This window comes from Perissodus microlepis, chromosome 14, assembly GCF_051167445.1.
Source record: "Perissodus microlepis isolate ML-2025 ecotype Zambia chromosome 14, ASM5116744v1, whole genome shotgun sequence".
NCBI lineage: Eukaryota > Metazoa > Chordata > Actinopteri > Cichliformes > Cichlidae > Perissodus > Perissodus microlepis.
Genome location: NC_140474.1, coordinates 3545450 through 3568980, shown reverse-complemented (window position 1 = coordinate 3568980; position 23531 = coordinate 3545450). Strand labels below are relative to the sequence as shown.

The following is a 23531-nucleotide window of genomic DNA, read 5'->3' as shown; positions in this document are numbered from 1 at the left end:
CTTGCAAAAGTATTCGGCCCCCTTGAACTTTCCCACATTTTGTCACATTACAGCCACAAACATGAATCAATTTTATTGGAATTCCACGTGAAAGACCAACACAAAGTGGTGTACACGTGAGAAGTGGAACGGAAATCATACATGATTCCAAACATTTTTTACAAATAAATAACTGCAAAGTGGGGTGTGCGTAATTATTCAGCCCCCTTTGGTCTGAGTGCAGTCAGTTGCCCATAGACGTTGCCTGATGAGTGCTAATGACTAAATAGAGTGCTCCTGTGTGTAATCTAATGTCAGTACAAATACAGCTGCTCTGTGACGGCCTCAGAGGTTGTCTAAGAGAATATTGGGAGCAACAACACCATGAAGTCCAAAGAACACACCAGACAGGTCAGGGATACAGTTATTGAGAAATTTAAAGCAGGCTTAGGCTACAAAAAGATTTCCCTTGAACATCCCACGGAGCACTGTTCAAGCCATCATTCAGAAATGGAAGGAGTATGGCACAACTGTAAACCTACCAAGACAAGGCCGTCCACCTAAACTCACAGGCCGAACAAGGAGATCAGAAATGCAGCTAAGAGGCCCATGGTGACTCTGGACGAGCTGCAGAGATCTACAGCTCAGGTGGGGGAATCTGTCCATAGGACAACTATTAGTCGTGCACTGCACAAAGTTGGCCTTTATGGAAGAGAAAGCCATTGTTAACAGAAAACCACAAGAAGTCCTGTTTGCAGTTTGCCACAAGCCATGTGGGGGACACAGCAAACATGTGGAAGAAGGTGCTCTGGTCAGATGAAACCAAAATGGAATTTTTTGGCCAAAATGCAAAACGCTATGTGTGGTGGAAAACTAACACTGCACATCACTCTGAACACACCATCCCCACTGTCAAATATGGTGGTGGAAGCATCATTCTCTGGGGGGGGGCTTCTCTTCAGCAGGGACAGGGACGCTGGTCAGAGTTGATGGGAAGATGGATGGAGCCAAATACAGGGCAATTTTGGAAGAAAACCTCTTGGAGTCTGCAAAAGACTTGAGACTGGGGCGGAGCTTCACCTTCCAGCAGGACAACGACTCTAAATATAAAGCCAGGGCAACAATGGAATGGTTTCAAACAAAGCATATCCATGTGTTAGAATGGCCCAGTCAAAGTCCAGATCTAAATCCAATCGAGAATCTGTGGCAAGATCTGAAAACTGCTGTTCACAAACGCTGTCCATCTAATCTGACTGAGCTGGAGCTGTTTTGCAAAGAAGAATGGGCAAGGATTTCAGTCTCTAGATGTGCAAAGCTGGTAGAGACATATCCTAAAAGACTGGCAGCTGTAATTGCAGCAAAAGGTGGTTCTACAAAGTATTGACTCAGGGGGCTGAATAATTACCACACCCCACTTTTCAGTTATTTATTTGTAAAAAATGTTTGGAATCATGTATGATTTTCATTCCACTTCTCACGTGTACACCACTTTGTGTTGGTCTTTCACGTGGAATTCCAATAAAATTGATTCATGTTTGTGGCTGTAATGTGACAAAATGTGGAAAAGTTCAAGGGGGCCGAATACTTTTGCAAACCATTGTATGTCTTATCATAGTTTCTTTATTTGTTTAATTTATTATTCATTATTATCTTCATCTTGGGTTTCCAAAGCCCTGTAAAAAGGTAATATTGGTTCCCTGTGATGGCATTAGCCACACATAGGTAAAACATGTCCATTTGTTCACTTAGTTTGATTTGCAGTTGCTTCACTAATATAATTCATTAATCAGTTTACTTAAACCTAACACTGATATTATGAAGCGCACAAATAATAGCATTGTGCGGTTTTTAAAAAATTTCTTTTGTGTTATATTAATTATGTTTCTTCCTTTGAGTTACCTGGTTTGGGGCAACCATGTGCTATCAGAAACAGGGTTGTTTTAGGTTTACTTATGTTATTCTGTGCTTAGTGTTAGTGTTTGTTTGTTTTTCGTTTTCTATGTTTCCCCCCAATTGTGTGTAAATGGTTTGGCCAAACCAGTATAAAAGCGACCCTCCTGTGTCTCTGTAATTATGTCAGTTTGTGAGTTGTGTCTACTTTGTTTGTTTAAATTTTTGGAAGTTACTTTTTGAGTTATATTTAGATGTCCTCTTTTATTGGCCACTAATTATATGTTTGAATTCTGTCTTTTATTTTTTTTTTTTAACTTTTTTTTTTTGTCTGTTTTTTAATTTTTACATAATTGTTGAGTTGTCTTCGGCCAATTATCATCCTCCTTTCAGATGTGGATAAAGGGGATATTTCATTTTTTTGTTTATTTTTTTTAACCAGGAAAAAAGTTCTAATCCTTAGATAATCTTTTAAAGGGGTATTGTGCAGACAATACTCAGCACTTGCAAGCAGACTGTTTCTCATGGGGAGCCTAGTGTGTGCGTGGTAGGAATCCAGTCTCTCTCAGCACTTTGTTCACAGCTGGTGTGAAGTGGGCGCTGTAGCTCAGCAGTCTGCCATCATAAATCAGCTTGTCTTTTGTCAGGTTGGGTTGTATGGGAAATCTGCAAAAAAATGTATAAAGCATGTGTTTGATACATTATAGGAGAGAAATAAAGAATTCTGAATTCACCAGCAAAGATAGTGGTAGGAGTAAAACCTTACAGGTAAAAAGTAGGGGTGGGAATTAAACGCGTTAATTGCGATTAATTTGGAAAAAAAAAAAACTAACACATTTAATTGCACTTTGCATTCCAAGCAAAGGGGGGACTTTTTTCAATTCACTGTTTCCTGGTATACTGATAACACTGATGCACACATCAGAGCTACAAAGAATCAGAAGAAAGCGCGGACTGATCTCGGACTGATCGGACTGATCGGAAGCAAATTTCATTTCAAAAGACTACCCAACAGAAGCCTTGATAAAAGTGTGGTTTTGTGCAAACTGTGCTAAAAGGAGTTTGCATTACCACTGAGGCACTTCAACCTTACGGTACCATCTAAATGCAAAACATGTTGTAGTGAGCGCAGAAACTGTAGGAGCTGTTCGCGCTTGCAGTCCCAGTTTGGCAGCCCAAACTTGACAAAATAACTGGCTTCAGAACCAAAATTAGTAAGTCGATATCAGACAAAATTACAAAATTGATTGCTCTGGCCTGTAGACCACTATCGGTGGCAGAAGATAGGGGGGTTAGAAAATGTGCTACAGTCAACGTCAGGTGATCCAACTTTGCAACTGCTGAACCGAAAAACTATTTCAAGTAAAATTCAACAGCTTTATGACACTGAAAATCAAGAAAAATTAGATGCATTATAGACAGCCCTGCTAATATGGAGGAATTACACCAGGAGCAAACAAGACTGGGGCAACAGAAAGAGCCACTCATACAGGATGTTTCCACATGGTGGAATTCAACGCTGGATATGGTTTCTCATCTACTAAAGAATCAATAGGCTGTTTTAGCTGCTTTAGACAAAAGCACAAGCTAGTCATTTTAACTCCATCAAAGCTGGTAAAACTCCAAAAGCTGGCAACTGCCCTTGAGTCATGCAGGTAAATAAAACTATTTTTTAACTTATTGTTACTGTTTCTTCAAAAAGCTCTGTAGTTGACAGTTATTGTGTAGAATAATAATTACTTTCTTGAACTGTCTCCTACAAATTTGTGACTGGGCTTCTTGTATGTGAGACATAGGTCTCATGTTTAGTGGTTTTACCTGCTTTCTGCCACCTGCATCACACCATGGAGGTCTCTGATGATGACTCAAACTACATGGTGAAGTTTAAGACTGCCTTCACAAAGAACCTGTCTCAATGTGTAGCTACACTCAACAATCAGTGGCTCAAGATAGCTGCTGTGCTTGACCCACGCTTTAAGGATTTAAGGCGTCTTGCAAAGGGAGAGCGAGAAGAGGTCTGGACTAGCCTTGAGGCCTTGCTGCAGGAACAGTGTAAAGATGCCAGCACAAAGGAGCCACCAAAGACAAAGAGCTTCCTCCTCTCTTCATTGTCTTCAGACTCTGATTCAGATGAGGAAGCCCTGTGTAACAGGGCCCTGAGCTTGTACAGAGCAGAATCCACCATCAGCGAGAAAGACTGCCAGCTGCAGTGGTGGTCCAGTCGAGCAGGGACCCACCCACAGCTGTCTGTCCTGGCCTGCAAGTATTTAATTAGTCCTGCCACTTCTGTCTCATGTGAGAGACTGTTCTCACTTGCAGGTCACATAGTAACGAAAAACAGAGCTGCCCTGAGCTCTGAAAATGTAAACAGGCTAGCTGAAAGAGATGATCAGTAAATGAGCATGGAGGAACTGTTAGTCCAGTGGGTTTGTTATTTTGTTGCACTAAAATGTTCAATGATCACACTGATTTAGTCTAACGTAACAAATAATGTGGCCTAAAGTTACTCAGAGTTTAAAGGTGAATCTGGTCAAATAACCTTTTCTGCTTCTGCCTTATTTGTTTAAGAAGAAAAACTGCACTTTATGTTTTAAGTCTGCCCAATTTTGTTCAGGGATTATTTTTGTTTCTCTGTTTTGAATTGAAATGCAGTTTAAATGCCCCCCTCCCCCAGAAATTTAAAGAGCTTGAGTTTACAATATTTATGTCCACGTCTATTATTTGATTCAGTCACCCACTAAAACCTTTTTAAATTTAAAAAACATTTGCACTTTGGGGCAAATTTTCTTGTGCGATTAAATGCAATTAATCAAGGTTAAATACAAAGCCTCTAATTAATTTAAGTTTTTTAATCGAGTCCCACCCCTAGTAAAAACACATTAATAAATTAACAACTATCATTTTAGCTATTTTGTTAAAGATGACAAACTTTCCAAGTTGTTTGTAATCAGATATGACTGTAAATACATTCTTTACAATTTTCATCAAATCCTTGTAAAAGCCAGTGCAGGCGTCCTTGTTTGGCTACCATTACAAATGTATTCTTTGCATCTAGCCACAGAAAGATAAAGATCCCACTGCTCAGAAATAAAAACATGAATCTTTTGTTAAAGAGAGCAAGGTGAAATAAATATCAGTGGGCTCAATATACAGATTTAATAAAGAGTAACAATTTTTTAATAACATTAAAAGGGAAACAGAGTACCATGGGAGTGGACACAATTTTGCTGTTTTTTGTAGCTACTAATGTGGAGAAATTGTTTAACTAATTTACCTTGTGTGGTACATCCGTGCTATGTTCCTGTCAATCCAGGAGCAGCCATGCTGTGACTTCAGAATCCCATGAACAGTTGTTGCAAACACTGCTCGAGGGTTGACAATGATCTTGAAGTTAGTGTAATGAGTCTTCTCAATGATTGGTTCTTGGTACAGGTGGGCCAAAATGTTCACACCAGTGACATTCTTCCAGTCAGTCTGTGGTGGCAGACTTTGGGATGCTGGAGGAGCCAACGTGACATTGATGGGGAACACGTTATTTTCAAACATGTAGCACTTGTTGGCACCATATTTCTTCTCCAGCAGCGGCAACAACTCTACCCAGCTGGCAACAGAATAAGAAGACAGTTCTAATATGTAAAACCACTTGAACAGCACACAAGCAATTAAAAGGTGATTAATAACAAGAGGAAAGTTAAAAAGACTTTTATTGTGTTTTAAGTGTTGCAATAATAACTTCTGTATTTTTCTTCTAATAGGTCATACTTTTTTTAAAACATTTTTTAAGCAGTCTTCAACAAAAGTTCTCCAGACTTTCTCAAGATCTCTCAAAGTTTTTTATTTCCGGTCCAGTCCTGTACTTGACATGGTGCCTTTGTTGGCTGTTTGTTCATTATGTTACTTAACACTAACCTGTAAATAGTTTAGAATCAGAATCGCATTTATTGGCCAAGTACAGTGGCTTGCAAAAGTATTCAGCCCCCTTGAACTTTCCCACATTTTGTCACATTACAGCCACAAACATGAATCAATTTTATTGGAATTCCACGTGAAAGACCAACACAAAGTGGTGCACACGTGAGAAGTGGAACGAAAATCATACATGATTCCAAACATTTTTTACAAATAAATAACTGCAAAGTGGGGTGTGCGTAATTATTCAGCCCCCTTTGGTCTGAGTGCAGTCAGTTGCCCATAGACGTTGCCTGATGAGTGCTAATGACTAAACAGAGTGCACCTGTTTGTAATCTAATGTCAGTACAAATACAGCTGCTCTGTGACGGCCTCAGAGCTTGTCTAAGAGAATATTGGGAGCAACAACAGCATGAAGTCCAAAGAACACACCAGACAGGTCAGGGATAAAGTTATTGAGAAATTAAAAGCAGGCTTAGGCTACAAAAAGATTTCCCAAGCCTTGAACATCCCACGGAGCACTGTTCAAGCCACCATTCAGAAATGGAAGGAGTATGGCACAACTGTAAACCTACCAAGACAAGGCCATCCACCTAAACTCACAGGCCGAACAAGGAGAGCGCTGATCAGAAATGCAGCCAAGAGGCCCATGGTGACTCTGGACGAGCTGCAGAGATCTGGGGGAATCTGTCCATAGGACGACTATTAGTCGTGCACTGCACAAAGTTGGCCTTTATGGAAGAGTGGCGAGAAGAAAGCCATTGTTAACAGAAAACCATAAGAAGTCCCGTTTGCAGTTTGCCACAAGCCATGTGGGGGACACAGCAAACATGTGGAAGAAGCTGCTCTGGTCAGATGAGACCAAAATGGAACTTTTTGGCCAAAATGCAAAACGCTATGTGTGGCAGAAAACTAACACTGCACATCACTCTGAACACACCATCCCCACTGTCAAATATGGTGGTGGAAGCATCATGCTCTGGGGGTGCTTCTCTTCAGCAGGGACAGGGAAGCTGGTCAGAGTTGATGGGAAGATGGATGGAACCAAATACAGGGCAATTTTGGAAGAAAACCTCTTGGAGTCTGCAAAAGACTTGAGACTGGGGCGGAGCTTCACCTTCCAGCAGGACAACGACCCTAAACATAAAGCCAGGGCAACAATGGAATGGTTTCAAACAAAGCATATCCATGTGTTAGAATGGCCCAGTCAAAGTCCAGATCTAAATCCAATCGAAAATCTGTGGCAAGATCTGAAAACTGCTGTTCAAAAACGCTGTGCATCTAATCTGACTGAGCTGGAGCTTGTTTTGCAAAGAAGAATGGGCAAGGATTTCAGTCTCTAGATGTGCAAAGCTGGTAGAGACATACCCTAAAAGACTGGGAGCTGTAATTGCAGCAAAAGGTGGTTCTACAAAGTATTGACTCGGAGGGCTGAATAATTACGCACACCCCACTTTTCGGTTATTTATTTGTAAAAAATGTTTGGAATCATGTATGATTTTCATTCCACTTCTCACGTGTACACCACTTTGTGTTGGTCTTTCACGTGGAATTCCAATAAAATTGATTCATGTTTGTGGCTGTAATGTGACAAAATGTGGAAAAGTTCAAGGGGGCCGAATACTTTTGCAAGCCACTGTATGTGCACAAACACATACAAGGAATTTGGTTCTGGTAGATGGTCACTCAAGCACAGCAATGTAAATCACAACAATATGTAAACGATACAATATGCACACACACACACATATATACATAGTGTATATACTTACTTAACACATCTATTGAACATTCATGTTAACAAAAAACTCTGTAAACATTTATCCAGTCTCTCTCTGTCACTCTTGTGGAGGCACTTCAAGTCCTTGAAACGAGGAACTAAAGCTATGTACAGTGCGTGTTCTCAACGATATTAATAGGTCTGCAGTTTGTTGCAATCCACTTGGCAGTTGTGTCAGTCAATATGTCCGAGGTAGACTTGCTGAGTCCCCGATGCTCTGTGAGTGGTTTGTCGCAAGCTGGGTGACGCATTAGCCAAAGTCCAGGCAGCATCCCCGGCTAACGTATGCTTCGCGTCAATGTGCTATTTTGAGCTGGAAGTGCTTCGGTGAAAAGAAAATTCCTTCTTGCACAATGTGCATAATACTTTATGTCGGTCGACTGTTCTGTCTTGTTATTTTTTTAATACTTATATTTCCTATCGAGAGAGCCAATGTGCGTTTATCATCTTCCATACTGAGTTGATTGGTTCAACTGCCCGTCACTACCAGATCAACTGCCCATTTGCACATATGCAAAGGTAACTCTACTTGGACAAACTGCCCGAAGTGCGTTGACAAAAACATTTCAGGGATTTTGAGTCATTCTGCACTCCAGATGCATTAATTTCGTTAACACTTTTTAGTTGCATTGATCGTGACAGCGGATTAATTTGCATTAATGCGTTAATTTTGACAGCACTAATAAAAATAAATAAATTCCCCGCTTGCCCCTGCAGGCGGTCTATCCTTCAAGCTCAGGTCCTCTACCAGAGGCCTGGGAGCTTGAGGGTCCTGCGCATTATCTTAGCTATTCCTAGGACTGCTCTCTTCTGGACAGAGATCTCCAGTGTTGTTCCTGGGATCTGCTGGAGCCACTTGCCTAGTTTAGGAGTCACCGCACCTAGTGCTCCGATTACCACTGGGACCACTGTTACCTTCACCCTCCACATCTTCTCGAGCTCTTCTCTGAGCCCTTGGTATTTCTTGAGCTTCTATTGTTCCTTCTTCCTGATGTTGCTGTCATTGGGAACCGCTACATCTATCACTATAGCCGTCTTCTTCTGTTTGTCTACCACCACTATGTTCGGTTGGTTAGCCATCACCATTTTGTCCCTTTGTATCTGGAAAACCCAGGAAAATCTTAGCTTGGTCATTCTCCACCACCTTAGGAGGCATCTGCCATTTTGACCTCGGGACTTCCAGGCTGGATTCGGCACAGATGTTTCTGTATACTATGCTGGCCACTTGGTTATGGCGTTACATGTATGCCCTGCCTGCTAGCTTACACCCACATCTTACACTATGCAGTTATGTGCTAGATTGTCTAAGGGGCACCTTTACAGAGCCTGCACCTGGGGTCTTGCCTGGTGTGATAGACCCCAGCCTCTATGGATCTATCTGCCGGTGGTACATACCGTGCAGGGGCCTGTCCTTCCATGATGGTGCCTCCTCATTCTTGGGTTTCTGTTGTCTGAGGTATTCACTGAGCACGCGGTCAGTTGGGGCCATCTTACTGATGTATTTTTGGATGTTTGTTGTCTCATCCTGAACCGTGGTGCTGACACTCATCAGTACCCGGCCTCCTTCCTTCTGCTTAGCGATCAGCCTCAGGGTGTTGGACATGGGGTGAAACCCTCCATGCATGGTCAGGAGCTTCCTGGTCTTGATGTCAGTGGCTTCTATCTCCTCCTTTGGCCAGCTTATTATCCCAGCAGGGTACCTGATCACGGGCAGGGCGTAGGTGTTGATAGCCCGGATCTTGTTCTTACCGTTCAGCTGACTTCTCAGGACTTGCCTTGGAGGTTGCAGCTTTTCTTGCGACCTCTTTATGGTTTCCATTTGCCTGTGGGATCCCTAGGTACTTGTAGCTGTCTTCTATGTCTGCAGTGTTGCCTTCTGGTAGTTCGATCCCCTCAGTTCTGACTACCTTCCCTCTCTTTGTTATCATCCGACTACATTGCTCCAGTCCGAATGACATTCCGATATCATTGCTGTATATCCTGGTGGTTTGGATCAGTGAATCAATGTCTCGTTCACTCTTGGCATACAGCTTGATGTTATCCATGTACAGGAGGTGGCTGACAACTGCTCCATTCCGTAGTCAGTATCTGTAGCCAGTCTTGTCTTTGAGGGGGTTCAGGCCCATGTAGAACAGCAGTGGGGACAGAGCATCTCTTTGAAGTTGTCCTCTAGTGTTGTCCGCCACATCCCCATTGAGTTCCCGATGAAGGCTCTTAGGGTCTTGTTGAACTGGTATAGTTCTATGCATTCCAGGATCCAGGTGTGGGGCATCGAGTCAGAGGCCTTCTTGTAATCAATCCAGGCAGTGCACAGATTGGTCAGCCTAGTCTTGCAGTCTCAGCTGACTGCTCGGTCTACCAGTAGCTGGTGTTTTACGCCTCTGGTATTCTTGCCCATCCCTTTCTCTGCCCCGCTCATGTATTGACCCATGTGCCTGTTCATCTTACCCGCTATGATGCCTGACAGGAGCTTCCACATGGTGCTGAGGTTATTGGTCGGTAGTTGGATGGAACTGGTCCCTTCTGGGGGTTCAGATCCAGATTTTTTTTTCAATATTTTGGAGAGTATAAACTCTTTCAATGAGAATGTTTTATTAGTTAATAATCAATTCAATTCAAGTCATTTAGGCATTAAAAGTGCCATGGTAAGTGAGGCAGAAATCCAAAGGGGTTGAGTTAGGGGACATTGAGTCATTGGATTGAGTCATGACCCTCATAAATTCCGCTAAGGGATGGAAGGCCAAACAACCACAGAGTTTGGATAAACCCTCCTCAGCTAGCACAATCTCAATCAGCAACCTAGAAATAGTCTGACTATAGGTAGCCAGAAACACTCAGTGTTGCATACCAGCCAGTCTCTGCTTCTATATCAGTTCAAGCTTCAGCTGGACACCTTTTTTCTCCCTCCTGTTATTTGTGGTCTTCATGAACCCTGGAGGGGACTGCTGTGGAAGTGGGACGAAGATCCACTCAATCACACAAAACTGCTTTAGAACTGCGACGCTCTGCAGCAGCTCCTTTAGCCATATTCATTCTGTGCTGAGCACATGGCCACTGGTGCACTGATTTTCCTTTGGGTGCACTAGATTCTTGCCTCTAGAGAAACTGAGGCTAAGTCAAAGCAGGAAATTTGAACAAGAATGCCACAGCAAGTTTTCTGCTTTTATGCACAAAGATAGCATCAAATCTTGATCTATAATGCAATACCATTTGTAAAGTATCTGATTGACAGTAGATTCATTTTTCAGCATGACAATGATCACAAACACACAGCCGGTGTAGTAAAAGCATACCTGGGTTGAAAAACACAGAATGGAACGCTATTAGTCATGAATTGGCCTCCCCAGAGCTTGGACCTCAATACTATCAAAGCATTGTGGGATCAACGGGACAGAGAACAAACCGAAAGCCAGGCAAGGAAGAGCTCTGAATGTCCTTCAAGAATCCTAGAGAACTGTTACTGAAGATTACTAAAAAAATTGTAAATATTGACTTTCAACCTCACTAAAATTATACAAACTGTTCTTGTTTTGTCTTATTTGTTTTTAGTATATCACTGCACATATTTTCCATCTTCATAATAAACCATGAAAATACACACACATACCTGATGACATTCTGGGGCAGTATGAGCTCATCTATATCATGTAGAGCCACATATGTGGACTGGTACATGTATCTGTAAAGGCAGTCATTGAGAGCAGGAATCTGACCAAAGTAGTGAAGTTCACCGGGACCATGTTCAGGCAGCCAGCCACGAGACACGTTCACATATCTGGACAGAGACCAAGGAATAACCTCCACTAAACCTGAGAAAAGACATTGGAAGCAGTTCAATGTCAGTATTTAAAGCTGCACATTACAATTACTGCAACTCCAACCTCAAACTGAAATCATTGAACTGGTGAAATGCATTCTGGATCTTTATGGTGAAGCAGACACATGTAAACAAAACATGACCTGTTTTTTATTTTTGTCTCAGATGCTGTGTCCGAATTCAGGGGAAGGATGCTCATAAGGACACTACCTACCTACGTCACAAGGTAGTGTCCTTAGACGGACGGGTAGACAGGAAGTGAGCGGCTGTGGACAGCCCCCTTTTTTTCTCACTAGAAACTTTATTGAACAAACAATGAGTATCCAACATAACAGATGGGCTGTGGACAGCCTCCTAGCCTTCAACTCCGCCCTTACTTGCGTGTTTTTCCGGTCACTAGCGCCACAGCGCGAAAACTTCAAAATGGACCCAGAAATGTTGCTCCGTTTTAATTTTAATTCTCGAGGAGCTAGAAAAACCTTATCGTCATCGCCCGCACGTTTTGTACCTTTGGCTCATCAGAGACAATCATGTCCAGGTAAAATAATTTCCTTTAATCTACACGCATTTAGGAATTACTTAGCTAATTTCACGGATAATTGAATTATTGCCAGCGTTGTGCCAAAAAGTGTTCGTCTGCCAAAACTGATTTCCAATGTTTCCGTGTGTAATATGTGTAATATCTTTATGTATGTTGGTAAATAGACTTCGGTGAACATGGTTGTTTACAAAGGGGTTTTCTATATACAATAATTACCTGTTGTTCAAGTATCTTTATAATGTAGGTACACTTGATATATTTGTTGCGCTGTCTGCTGTCCTCTTGACCAGATTACTCTTAAAAAATAAATTTCTAATGTCAACAAGATTGTTTGTGAACTGGATAAATAAAGGATATATAAAAGTCACTGCCAAAAACTGATTGCAGCTTCTACCTTGTTACAGGAATGTTGCTGGTGGCTTAAAGTGACTTGATATCATTAATGAGGGAAACATTTGACATATGTTTCACGTATTATAGAACAACAAGTTATTTATAGCAGGTTAAATATGAGCAATCAGTTTAGGGCAAAAACTGGAAATCACTTTTTGGCAGACGATCATTTTTTGGCACAACATCGGTAATTCTTACACATGTACTGTATCATATAAAATATATAAACTAAATATCTTTGAAACATATAGAATCGAATCTTTTGTTTGTTTTTTTACATAGCACTTTATCAAACTGTTGTCTGCTACAGAGTTACAAGTATTATACTAATAATATAGCATCCACCATCTCCTGCTTGCATATTTCTGAAAACATCTTAGTGGTATGGCAGCCATCGATTGAGCCAGCCCTGCAAACCCTGTGGATGGACGATGCAGTGGACAGTGGGAGGAAGCATCCTAAAGCTCTTTGCAGACCACCCTGTGTGATTCTCCACTCGCCGACCAGAAAAGACGAACCGCAGGTCTCAGTTGCAGCACCCCATCCATGTCTGATCTTGCTTGGGCAGATTCAGCAACACCCCCAGAGACTTCCTGTAATCTATTACAGTTGTTCAAGAAACGGTCCAGGAACAGGTTACTCAGGTTAATCCTGCGTGAACAACTGAAAATATTGTTTTTCCATCTTTACATACGGTGTATTTGAAATATTCTTGTTTAATTGTTATTGTTTTTGTCTTGGTCGGATCATTTTATGTGGTTGTATTTATCCGCAATACCTTAAAGGCCGGTCCGTGTCTGACATAAACCGGTCTGTGGTGCAAAAAAGGTTGGGGACCGCTGCTGTACACCATGGGGGTTAATAGAACCGTACAGTTTTATTTTACAGTTCCAATGTACAGCACTCTGTGTCAGCTGTGGTTGTTTTAAAGTGCTTTATAAATAAAGGTGATGATGATGATATGATGTGTAAATTGATTTATTCTTGTACCTCCACGCCGTAGCGGCCCAATTCTTCACCCCAGTGAAGAGGTGATCGTTTTCTCCTCGTTTTAATAAATTAAGCCGTTTGGTCTTTGTTCCCCACAACATATCACCAATTCGAAAAAATCTAAATTAGCTGTATGTAAGCGGCAATACATGAAAAACTGCGGGACCAGAGGTGGGTCGAGTATCCAAAAATTGTACTCAAGTAAGAGTATCATTACTTTAAAATATTATTACTCAAGTAAAAGTGAAAAGTAGTCGTCAAAAAAGTTACTCGAGTAAGAGTAAAAAAGTACTTGGTGAAAAGGCTACTCAAGTACTGAGTAAGTAGCGAGTAACTGTTTGAAATGTCCGATTTATTTTATAAATAAATGCTATCAGACAAACAAAAATAAATACATATACAAATTTTAGTACTTTCAAAAGGAATATATGTAAAAAGATCCACAAAATAAGGCACAACAATTCTAATTTCAAGATTTCAGTTTTTCACAACGTAAGCTTTTTCAAGCAAAACCCACAGTAAATATATTCACATTTACAGCAGCCTCAGAGAAAACATTAGAACGAGGCAACTTCAACATAACAGACTACAACTGATGCGCCAGAATGTCATACTAGGGGCGGTTCTTTTAAATACAAGGAGGGATTAAGTAAAACAGAAACAAATGACACAGAGATGCAACAGGTATAATCAGGAAAAGTTTATTCCCAAGGTGGACAGCAGGAATGAACCCCCCCCCCACACACACACAACACATCTGTGCTAAAATTCCACAGGAATAGACATTTTAACAATTTTTGTATACTACAACAACAACAATCTTTGTATACTAAAATACCCTGAAGTATAGACAGTGGATTAACACAATGTAATATTAAAACACTAAAAACATGCGATACAAACATCAGAATGAAAATATTTCAAATAAAAACTACACTCACAAATAAACACTGAAATCAGAGTAAAACTAATTATAAAAGACAAATACAAATTTCCATTATGTGGATGTACATATGTGTATGGCTCACTTTACCATAAATTGTTTCTTCAGTCAGTGAAATGGTGGTTCAGCTTCAGCAGCAGTTGGCTCTCAAGGTTCTTGCTGTGAAGCTGTGACCGTTTGGCAGTGAACAGGAGGGGGGTTAGGGAGGAGTTAGGGTTAGGCAGGAGCCCTGCATGACTAAGAAGTCTTTCACAGGCTCCTGATGCAGGAAGAGCTGTATTGATTTTGATCAACAGCTTCTTGATGTGAGGAACGCCACGCAATAGAGCCACACCTCCAGTGAATGGACATGAAAGGTACCTCTCCAGCTCCCCTGCTTCTGGCTTTCCTGACCCCATGGATCCATCATCTTAGTCGGTTAGGCTGCTGTTTGCGCTGGCCTCATCCAGCTCTGTGTCTAGGTCTGATGAAGTTGAGACCTGTGGAAAGATGTATGGTTTTCAAAAGAATTAGCTCTGGTCATTATAGTGCTGTATACACTGCAAAGCTGCAGATGTTTGGCAAGAAGATTTGATCACACTGGAGATGGTTTTTACTAACTCTTGTAGAAAAACAAAATCTTGTCATTCATATCCCGCACAAACAGTTTGCAATGAATTCCAGATTAAGTTTAAAATAAGAATGCGTGCAAGACTAAGCAGTGCTAACCAATGGATCCTCCTGTTTGACTGTTACTATGGGAAAAGACGAGAAAGACGGTGATGGAAGCGTGACTGGAGCTGCGATGTAGCCTATATAATATTTATATTGTACGAACGTGATAATTCTGTATATTGTAATAACGTGAAAGGTATATTGTTCAAACGTGAAAGGTATATTGTTAGAACAATATATTTTTCTATTTTTCTTTTGCCTGGGTGGCAGCTCTACGCTTCTGTATCCGAGGCTTTTCAATGTGGCCTCACAAAATTATCACGACTACAACAACCATGAAAAGAGTTGGATGGACATTGCTGCTCAATCACAGCTGCCTGGTCAATGTTTTTCATTAGTAATTTAGCAAAGTTGACGGTGGTATGTGTGTGTGTGTGTGAGTGAAAGACAGAGAGGGAGAGCGAGGGACAGATTTTGTATGATGTGCTTCATGTTATGGACGCACAGTTTGAGCACTCAGGTCGCATCAGAGCATCAGGCCGTATAGTGTGAGACCCTGCATCGTGACCTATGAACTTCTAACCCCTGAGATTTAATTGTACAGTTTCAGCAGGAGCTGAATAACGCGACTGAAAAAAATCGCACAGTGTTTGCCCAGCTTAATGCAGACTGTTTAAGCTAAACAAGCTGCTGCTTCACATAATAAACCCTGTCAGCCGCAGTATTGCCTTCTGTTTTAACAGTTAAAGCAGTAGAGACGAGCTGTTTACATGTGCGTGGAACTCTAGCGTCATTAACCAGGCTAGCTGTTAGCTTATAGCTCACGCTAGCTAACCAGCGAGCAGTTAAAAAGACAGCCGAAGCTGCACAAAACAGCCACAAACTTATCTCACTACAACGTAGCGCCGAAAATATGACTCGCAGCTCGAGCTCGACACAGCTGCTGTAACATAAGACTGACATCCAGCTAACCACAGCTAAAAGATATTTAGAGAAAACTTACCGTTTCCACAGGTTACACGAGCTGAGTTTTTTCACGCTGAAAAGTTGTTGTTTTGGCTCTCACTGAAGACACGGACGCTGAAGACATAGCTGTTCTTTTGTACTGCTTTTAAGCGAAACATTCTTTGTATGTAAGGCCAAGGGTGTTCATCCTCTTCAGCTCTAGCGTAGACGACTGGCTCTGCCATGTTTTTAATGTTTCTTCTTTCCGTGTGTCCGCTACTTTAAAACGCTTGGGCCGCTCTGCCCGCCACAGTGCACTCATACACAGTAGAAAACAAGTGATCCAGACTTTAAATATCATTTTCACAAAATGTGCAGGCGTTCACATCTAAGTTAAATTTCCGTCTTAAGAATTCATTGGTTGGATAAACCTCATTAATGATTTTAAAGTGAACCTCTTTTACTTTAGGGGAAAGAGGAAGTGAAATATACTTTTTTCTTATCGCCTTAACCTCCATGGTCTCAAATTCTTTAAGGATATAATTTCTTTTAACCGGATTAGGGCAAATTTCATTTATCAAAATATTCCTGATCACTTTGTTTGTAAACCTGCTGTCACCAAATTCGACTCCAGCTATGCAGAGCTGCCTCAGTCCAGGAGAAATTTTAGAGTGCACAATATCTTCTTTTATCATTGATCTCAAAGGGACTGGGATGGCTTTCACCAGGGATTTATATCTCTTAGCAGTACATCTTACATCAAATTTCTCACAAAACGTCTCATGTTTTAATAAGACCCCATTATCATCCATAAAATGAGCTACAGCCCAAATCCCTTTAGATCTCCATTCATCCATGTACACAGATTTCCTACACAAACGGTTATACCTGTTGTTCCATATAGGGGTATTGTGAGGAGTAAAGTTATGTTTATAGATTAATTTCCAGTAGAGAAGGACCTGCTGATGGAAAGCTGAGAGTTTAACAGGTAACGAACTGCAATCAAAGTCACAACGTAACAAAAAGTCTATTCCACCCATTTTGCCAAAAATCACATTTGGAATAATGTTCCAAAAGGAATTTTTGTTCCTAATGAAAGATCTTAACCATTTCAATTTTAGTACACTCCACTGGCGGCATGTTATCTAATGTGTTAAACTAATTATTTTTTAAAAAGTAACGAGTCAAATTTTGCAAATGTAGCGAAGTAAAAGTACCGTTTCTTCTTCACAAATGTACTCAAGTAAAAGTAAAAAGTATCGTGCAAAAAAGGTACTTTAAAAGTAAATTTTTTTCAAAAACTTACTCAAGTAAATGTAACAGAGTAAATGTAACTCGTTACTACCCACCTCTGTGCGGGACCCACCATACAAGCTGGTTTACGGTTATTTAAATAAAAGAAACATGTCTATGCAGATGCCCAACGCTTAACAACATGACCGCTATAACAATTTAACTTTTGTACAACCAGATTTTCATATACTTACATTTGAAAGTGTTTTCCTCTCCCGCTTCGACCACCATCGTTATCAGAAACAAATCTCCTGTATGACCCGCAATGAATCCTGGGATATAGTAGGACACGAAGGATACATCGGACCCATCGGACCCATCCTTAAAATTTGGGGAAAAGTAGGACGCATTTGTCGCCACATTTTGAGCACTCTTTGAATTCGGACGGCCTTCGTCGCGTCGCTGTGACATCATTGCATCCAAATATGGCATTGAAGCATCCTTCCCCTGAATTCGGACACAGCCAGTGAATTAGACCAGAGTGATAAACCTGGAGCAGCAGCAGTGACATGACTAAGAAACAACCCAACGCAGAGTCAAAACAACCTAGTTTTGGCTGCACTAAAAACTGACAAATTAGGTTATCCTCTTTTGCTCTCAAACATAGTCCAAGAATCAATGCATTTTTCATCAAGGTTTTTGATATTAGAACTGGACTGTGTGAAATGCTCTATTATACATGAATCCACAGAGAAGTATCAGTTTTTTCAGGTAATTAGTGTTGGTCATTTTTAATGTTTCCAGGATCAGTAAGTGCCAATTTAAGCCAAAACCCTGAGAGAAACAATATTGCACACAAATATAAATCCAGTTTGTGAGCATGGATCTTGGAATTCTGGTATCCTGTGAGAGCTCATGCAGTCTTAATACTGGGACCACAAAACAGCTCCATGTGTCTCTGTAATACACAGCAAGTCAAGATGACTCGCTTGCATAAACAGTGAAAATCAGGAAACATGGAAACACGAAGATAAAGACATGGGAGAATCTGACAGAATGTAATAAATGAATGTGTAAATGTGTGTAAGACAGTTTTAACTTTCACTCATTTCAGCTGCAGCCCTGATGGTGTTTAATGGTCTGAGAGCACATAAAGAATACAAACAGACAGTACTTGCAAATATGATAGAATGTCTACAAGAACACATTTGTGTCCTGTTTTAGGATTATAGCCTATATGGAGTTTTATAAAAAAATAAAATAAAATACAATTGTGGTGAAAATGTTTATAGCCAGCATTACATAAATAAATAAACACCAAATGATACAGCTGCTTCTAAAAACTATTTCTCACTGATATTTAGAGAAAGACCAAAACTTTGGATGCTTTAAAAAACTTTAGATGCCGTTACCAACACTGAGGTCTAAAGAAACTATGATGTCATTTTCAAAAGAATTGATTGGTCAGTCGTGATTTCATACTTAACCTCTTGTTGATCTCTTATCCTAAAAATGACCTGCCCCTGAGAAGGTTAGGTTTTCTGTCTATGATGCCATATTGATATTCCTTGTTTAAACACGAACCATTATCATAGTACTGAAAACTCCAGGCTAATCCTGAAGTTGCCTGGGGAAGTCCAAATCCAGTACAAACTGGAGTGATTTATAGAGGAAACTGTAGTAAACCAGTGTGTGTTTTGTTTTGATCACAAAACATTAGCTGTGATTAGCTGAAGGAAGGAAGTTCAGGGTGTTTGGCAACTTCACTCAGTGTTCACTGTGGGAAAATGCCTTTAGCTGGTGATGTGAGGTCATTAGGAAAGACACACTCAAACATAAAATTATACCATACTCCACCTTTTTGTGTGTAGTAGTCCAGTATTCGTTGCGTTTCAGGACTGCTGCTGGTTTTATAGACAACCACTCTGTTCACTCCCAGTAACTGCAGCATCTCAAGACTCTGTACCAGCTACAATCCAACACATTTGAACAACAAGCTTCAGAAAACTGTAAGTGTTAATATGCAAGCCAGGCAGAAAAGTCTTGTTTCTTTATTATTATAACTGTAAGGAATACTGGGAAAAATATACATTTTCTGGTTTTATTTCTTCCTGTCTTAGTCTGCATACTTTAGAGAATGAGTTTCAAAAATCTATTTTTTCTGTCTTCTGAAAGCAAGAAAGCAAATGTCACTGTACCTGCAGCACGTTGGTAAAATCAAACATGGTGGAGATGCAGACGGTGAAGTTGTAAGGAAAAGATTCTGTCTTCTCCTGCTGGTTCTGCACCTCTAAAAACTCTTGGTTGAGATCATCTTAAGAGACCACACAAACATACACTTTTACCATCTTATTTTTGTAACTGAACTCCAATTAGTAATACTTTTTGGGTTAAACAATCTTAAAGTCAACTGACATATAAAAATGTTTCAGGTATCAGTTACTCCCTGAAGCTTTGTTTTACTGACAGGCTATAGAGTAGATATTGATATTTCACAAAATGAGTGGGAGTCTAAACCTGGTGGTGACATAGGAGGCAAAATGAGAAAATCACTAATGTCAACATAATGTAAACCTGAATGGTCATCAAATAGTTCACTTAGAATGTAAAGTTTAGAAAAATTATTGTAGAACCTTTAAAAAATTAAGTAATTATTTACCTTATTATTTATTTACTTTTTACATCAATATTTTGGTATTTAATTGATCTCATGCACACCATGAACTGGGACTAGATGTATTTTTTAAATCCATTCATTAATTGCTGAGATATTTCAACTTAAAGCAAACACCAAATTGACAAACAGACTGGCATTTCCATTAACATGCCCCACAGCAAGGTTAACATTGTACTTGTACTTGTAGAGTTGGCATCAGCGGAGGTCACAGCAATAGAAGATGGTGTCTCACAGCCTGAGGGAAGGGGGCACATGATGTCTGCTGTCCCATAGGCAAAACCAAAGTGATCAGTGTGGATGTCGGCCACACCATTAGAGAGGAGCTGCTTCTCCTGGCAACAAAAGACACAGCGATAGGCCAACTTCTCACTCCGCAGCACCACTGCAATGACACGAACCTGGAACAAGAAAAAGGCAGGAAGGAGGGTTTAATATAAGAGAAATTACAGGACAAGCATTATGTTTAACCACTGCCACCAAAGTGCTAATCAACAGCCTTATTGGACTCATACAAGCCAATCATGTTGTGTTACTCATCTGCATAGTAGATGTGCATGACAGAAAATATCCTTGTTCCTGTAAGTGAATATGTTGGTAAGTGCTTTTTTTTCTTGGTTTAATCTAAAATAAGGCAAATGTTTTCAATAACCTGCTGAATTCTGAAGTTTGAGCACTTACAGAAAAATTATGATATCTAATATATGAAATCTAATTTTTGTGACAGTTGTATTTTAATGGAGAGAGAGAGATGTACCAGCTACAATCCAACACAGTTTGATGTCATCCATGTGGATGAGGAGGGGGCTGATAATTGCTCCATTCTGTAGTCAATGTTGTCAATGATCTCACTGAGAGGGTTCAGGTTTATGCAGAACAGCAGTGGGAACAGAGCATCTCCTTGATAGCTCCCCAACTTGATGGTGACTTGTGCTTGTAAACATACACGGCAGTCCCAGTGGCATTTTGATCATCTTTATTTTACTGGTTGCTGTACACACACAGAGCTGCAGCTCTCCCGCTGCCAGCTCAACGTAACAACAAACATATTCACCAAAACTCCAAACTTTTAAGCCGGCGAGGCGTGAATGCAGATGCCGCCCAGGTGGGTCAATCGCACCTGCAGCAGCACCGCAAACCACGCCCCACCACAGGGCTATTGGCTTGAAGTTGGCCTCCAGCGGTTGCCACAACTGGTTTTAGTTCAGACTCTCAGTTAGCCAATGAGCTGAATAGATTTTATTTGAGATTTAATGATAATTATAATCCAAGGAATACACTTGATTTCTTAATAGAGAGCACCAGAGGCCCCCCAGCTTTGTTCTTTGATGAAAGAAGGGTGGGAAATCTTTTTAAAATGAGTAAGACTAATAAAAGTCCAGGTCCTGATAATATATGTGGCCAGGTGCTTAGAACATGCGCTGAGCAATTATGCAGTATTGTTTATTACATCTTTCTTTTATCTCTTCAGCAACAGAAGGTTCCAGAGGTATGGAAAAAATCAATTATTTCTCCAGTTGCTAAGACCACAAAACCTACATCATTAAATGATTTTAGGCCTGTCGCTCTAACATCCTTAGTGATGAAGTCCTTTGAAAAACTTGTCAGGAAGGAGATCCTGCAGCAAGTAGAGAAGCTTATAGATCCACTACAATTTGCATACAGGCCTTGTAGAGGTGTGGATGATGCAGTGGTTACTCTGTTGAACTTCCTTTATCGCCATCTTGATGGCGCCAAAGCTCATGCTCGGCTCTTATTTATTGATTTTTCTTCAGCTTTTAATACTATCCAGCCACATCTTTTAGTTGATAAGCTTCTTAACCAGTTTAAACTTGATTTTAATCTCGTTGGTTGGATTTTAGACTTTTTAACTGACAGATCTCAGTGTGTGAGAGTAAACGGTTGTTTTTCCAAACAGCTGAACTCTTCTACTGGCTCACCACAAGGTTGTTGTCTCTCTCCTCTACTGTATATTTTGTACACTAATGACTGTCGCAGTACACAGGCCAACAGGCATTTCATTAAATACGCAGATGACACAGTCCTTGTAAGCCTCCTTCATGGTGAAGAGGATTCCCATGGGCCTGTTGTGGATGAGTTTGTTTCATGGTGTGATCAGTCCTTCTTAATGATTAACACCTTGAAAACCAAGGACATGGTTATTGACTTCAGGAAGTCATCCCCCCATCCTGCGCTAACAGTGGTAAATGGTGCAGCCATTGAACTGGTGGACAGTTATAAGTATTTGGGGGTTGTTCTTGATAAGACTCTGTCCTTTGAGTCACATCTTGCTGCTACAGTGAAAAAGGTTCAACAATGACTGTACTTTTTAAGGAGGTTGAGAGGTTTTAATGTTTCATCTGAAATGATGATTCTTTTTTATAAAAGTTTGAATCTGTTTTAACTTTCTGTATCATTGCTTGGTACGGTAATATGTCCCTGAATAATAAGACCAGACTTAACAACCTGGTTGAAGTGGCTGGCAAGATTTCAGGGAGGTCTCAGGTCCAGCTTGTGGACTTTTATAACAGGCAGGTGCTGAGGAAGGCAACCTCTGTCCTGTTGTGTTCAGATCATCCTCTCTTTAATGATTTTCAACTGCTTCCATCAGGTCGTCGTTATAAAGTGCCTGCAGTGAAGACAAAGAGACATAGATTGTCTTTTGTACCTAGTGCTATTATCATAGTTAATAACACTAAACCATAAGTGTTGTTGCCATTGCACATTGCACTTTTTTGATGAAAAATCTAGGTTGTTTTATCAGGCTTATATTATTTTGGTGAGTGTATGTGATGTGTTGGTTGTCTGTTTGTTTGTTTGTACGGACATACTGCAAATCAATTTCCCGTTAGGGACAATAAAGTTACCATTGACCATTGACATTCCTATTGAGTTCCTGACGAAGGCTCCTAGGGTCCTCTTGATCTTGTATAGTTCTAGGCATTCAAGGAGCCACATGTGGAGCATCGAGTCATAGGCTTTCTTGTAGTCAATTCAAGTGGTGCTACAGATTGCTGAGCCTGGTCTTGCAGTTTTGGGCAACTGCTCTGTCCACCACTAGCTGGTGGTTTGCTTCTCTGTTATTCCTGCCAATTCCTTTCTGTGCCCCACTCATACATTGAGCCATGCCAGTTCATCTGTTCAGCTTCCCAACAGGAGCTTCCACTTGGTACTGAGGCAGGTTATTGACCTGTAGTTGGATGGGACCTGTCTTTGACCCAGCAGTTTTGAGTTTGTTTTGTATTTTTGTGTCTTTATATTGTTGGAAATATTTTAAGTTCTTGTGTTGCCACTATTAGTTAAGATTTATTTGAGTTTCATTCTAGTTTTACTATTTTTATAACTCCTGATTTATAAGTATTCTCTTGTCTTCACTGTCAATATGTCGTATTTCTTGTCTCCGTGTTTCATGTTATCAAGCTTGTGTGTCATGTCTTCTTTTCTCTGTTTCCTGTTTTATTTTGGAAGTCTTGTGTGTCTTTGTTCACTTTGTTTAGTTTTACTCTTCCCCTGTGATGTTATGTTCATTTGTGTCAGCTGTTTCCCATGTGTTTCTACTTCCCCTGATCACCTCCTGTGTGTATTTAGTCTGTTTGTTTTCATTCATTCCTTGTCAGGTCGTCTGTTGTTTCTTGCCATGCCATGTTTCCAAGTTTCATGTTCAAGTTTGTTCAGGTTCTTTTCAGGGCTCTTCATGTTGTGTTTTAGTTCTCCCAGTATAGGTTAATGTTTAGTTATGCATCAGTTTGCCTTGCCTTTTGTTTATGGGCTGAAATTGTGGCC

General features: G+C 40.5%; 1 protein-coding gene across 1 annotated transcript in view; it reads right to left on the bottom strand.

The window, feature by feature from the left end:
- Nucleotides 1-2402: 2402 nt before the first annotated feature.
- Nucleotides 2403-23531, bottom strand: part of LOC146372864 (uncharacterized) — a 31625-nt gene continuing 10496 nt past the window's right edge. Inside the window, exons 5-10 of the mRNA XM_084951596.1 lie at nucleotides 19927-20149; nucleotides 19273-19388; nucleotides 18932-19043; nucleotides 11166-11367; nucleotides 5144-5470; nucleotides 2403-2535 (exon numbers count right to left, since the gene is read on the bottom strand). Coding sequence (XP_084807722.1) covers nucleotides 2403-2535; nucleotides 5144-5470; nucleotides 11166-11367; nucleotides 18932-19043; nucleotides 19273-19388; nucleotides 19927-20149 — 1113 coding nt within the window. The remainder of the gene's footprint in view (nucleotides 2536-5143; nucleotides 5471-11165; nucleotides 11368-18931; nucleotides 19044-19272; nucleotides 19389-19926; nucleotides 20150-23531) is intronic.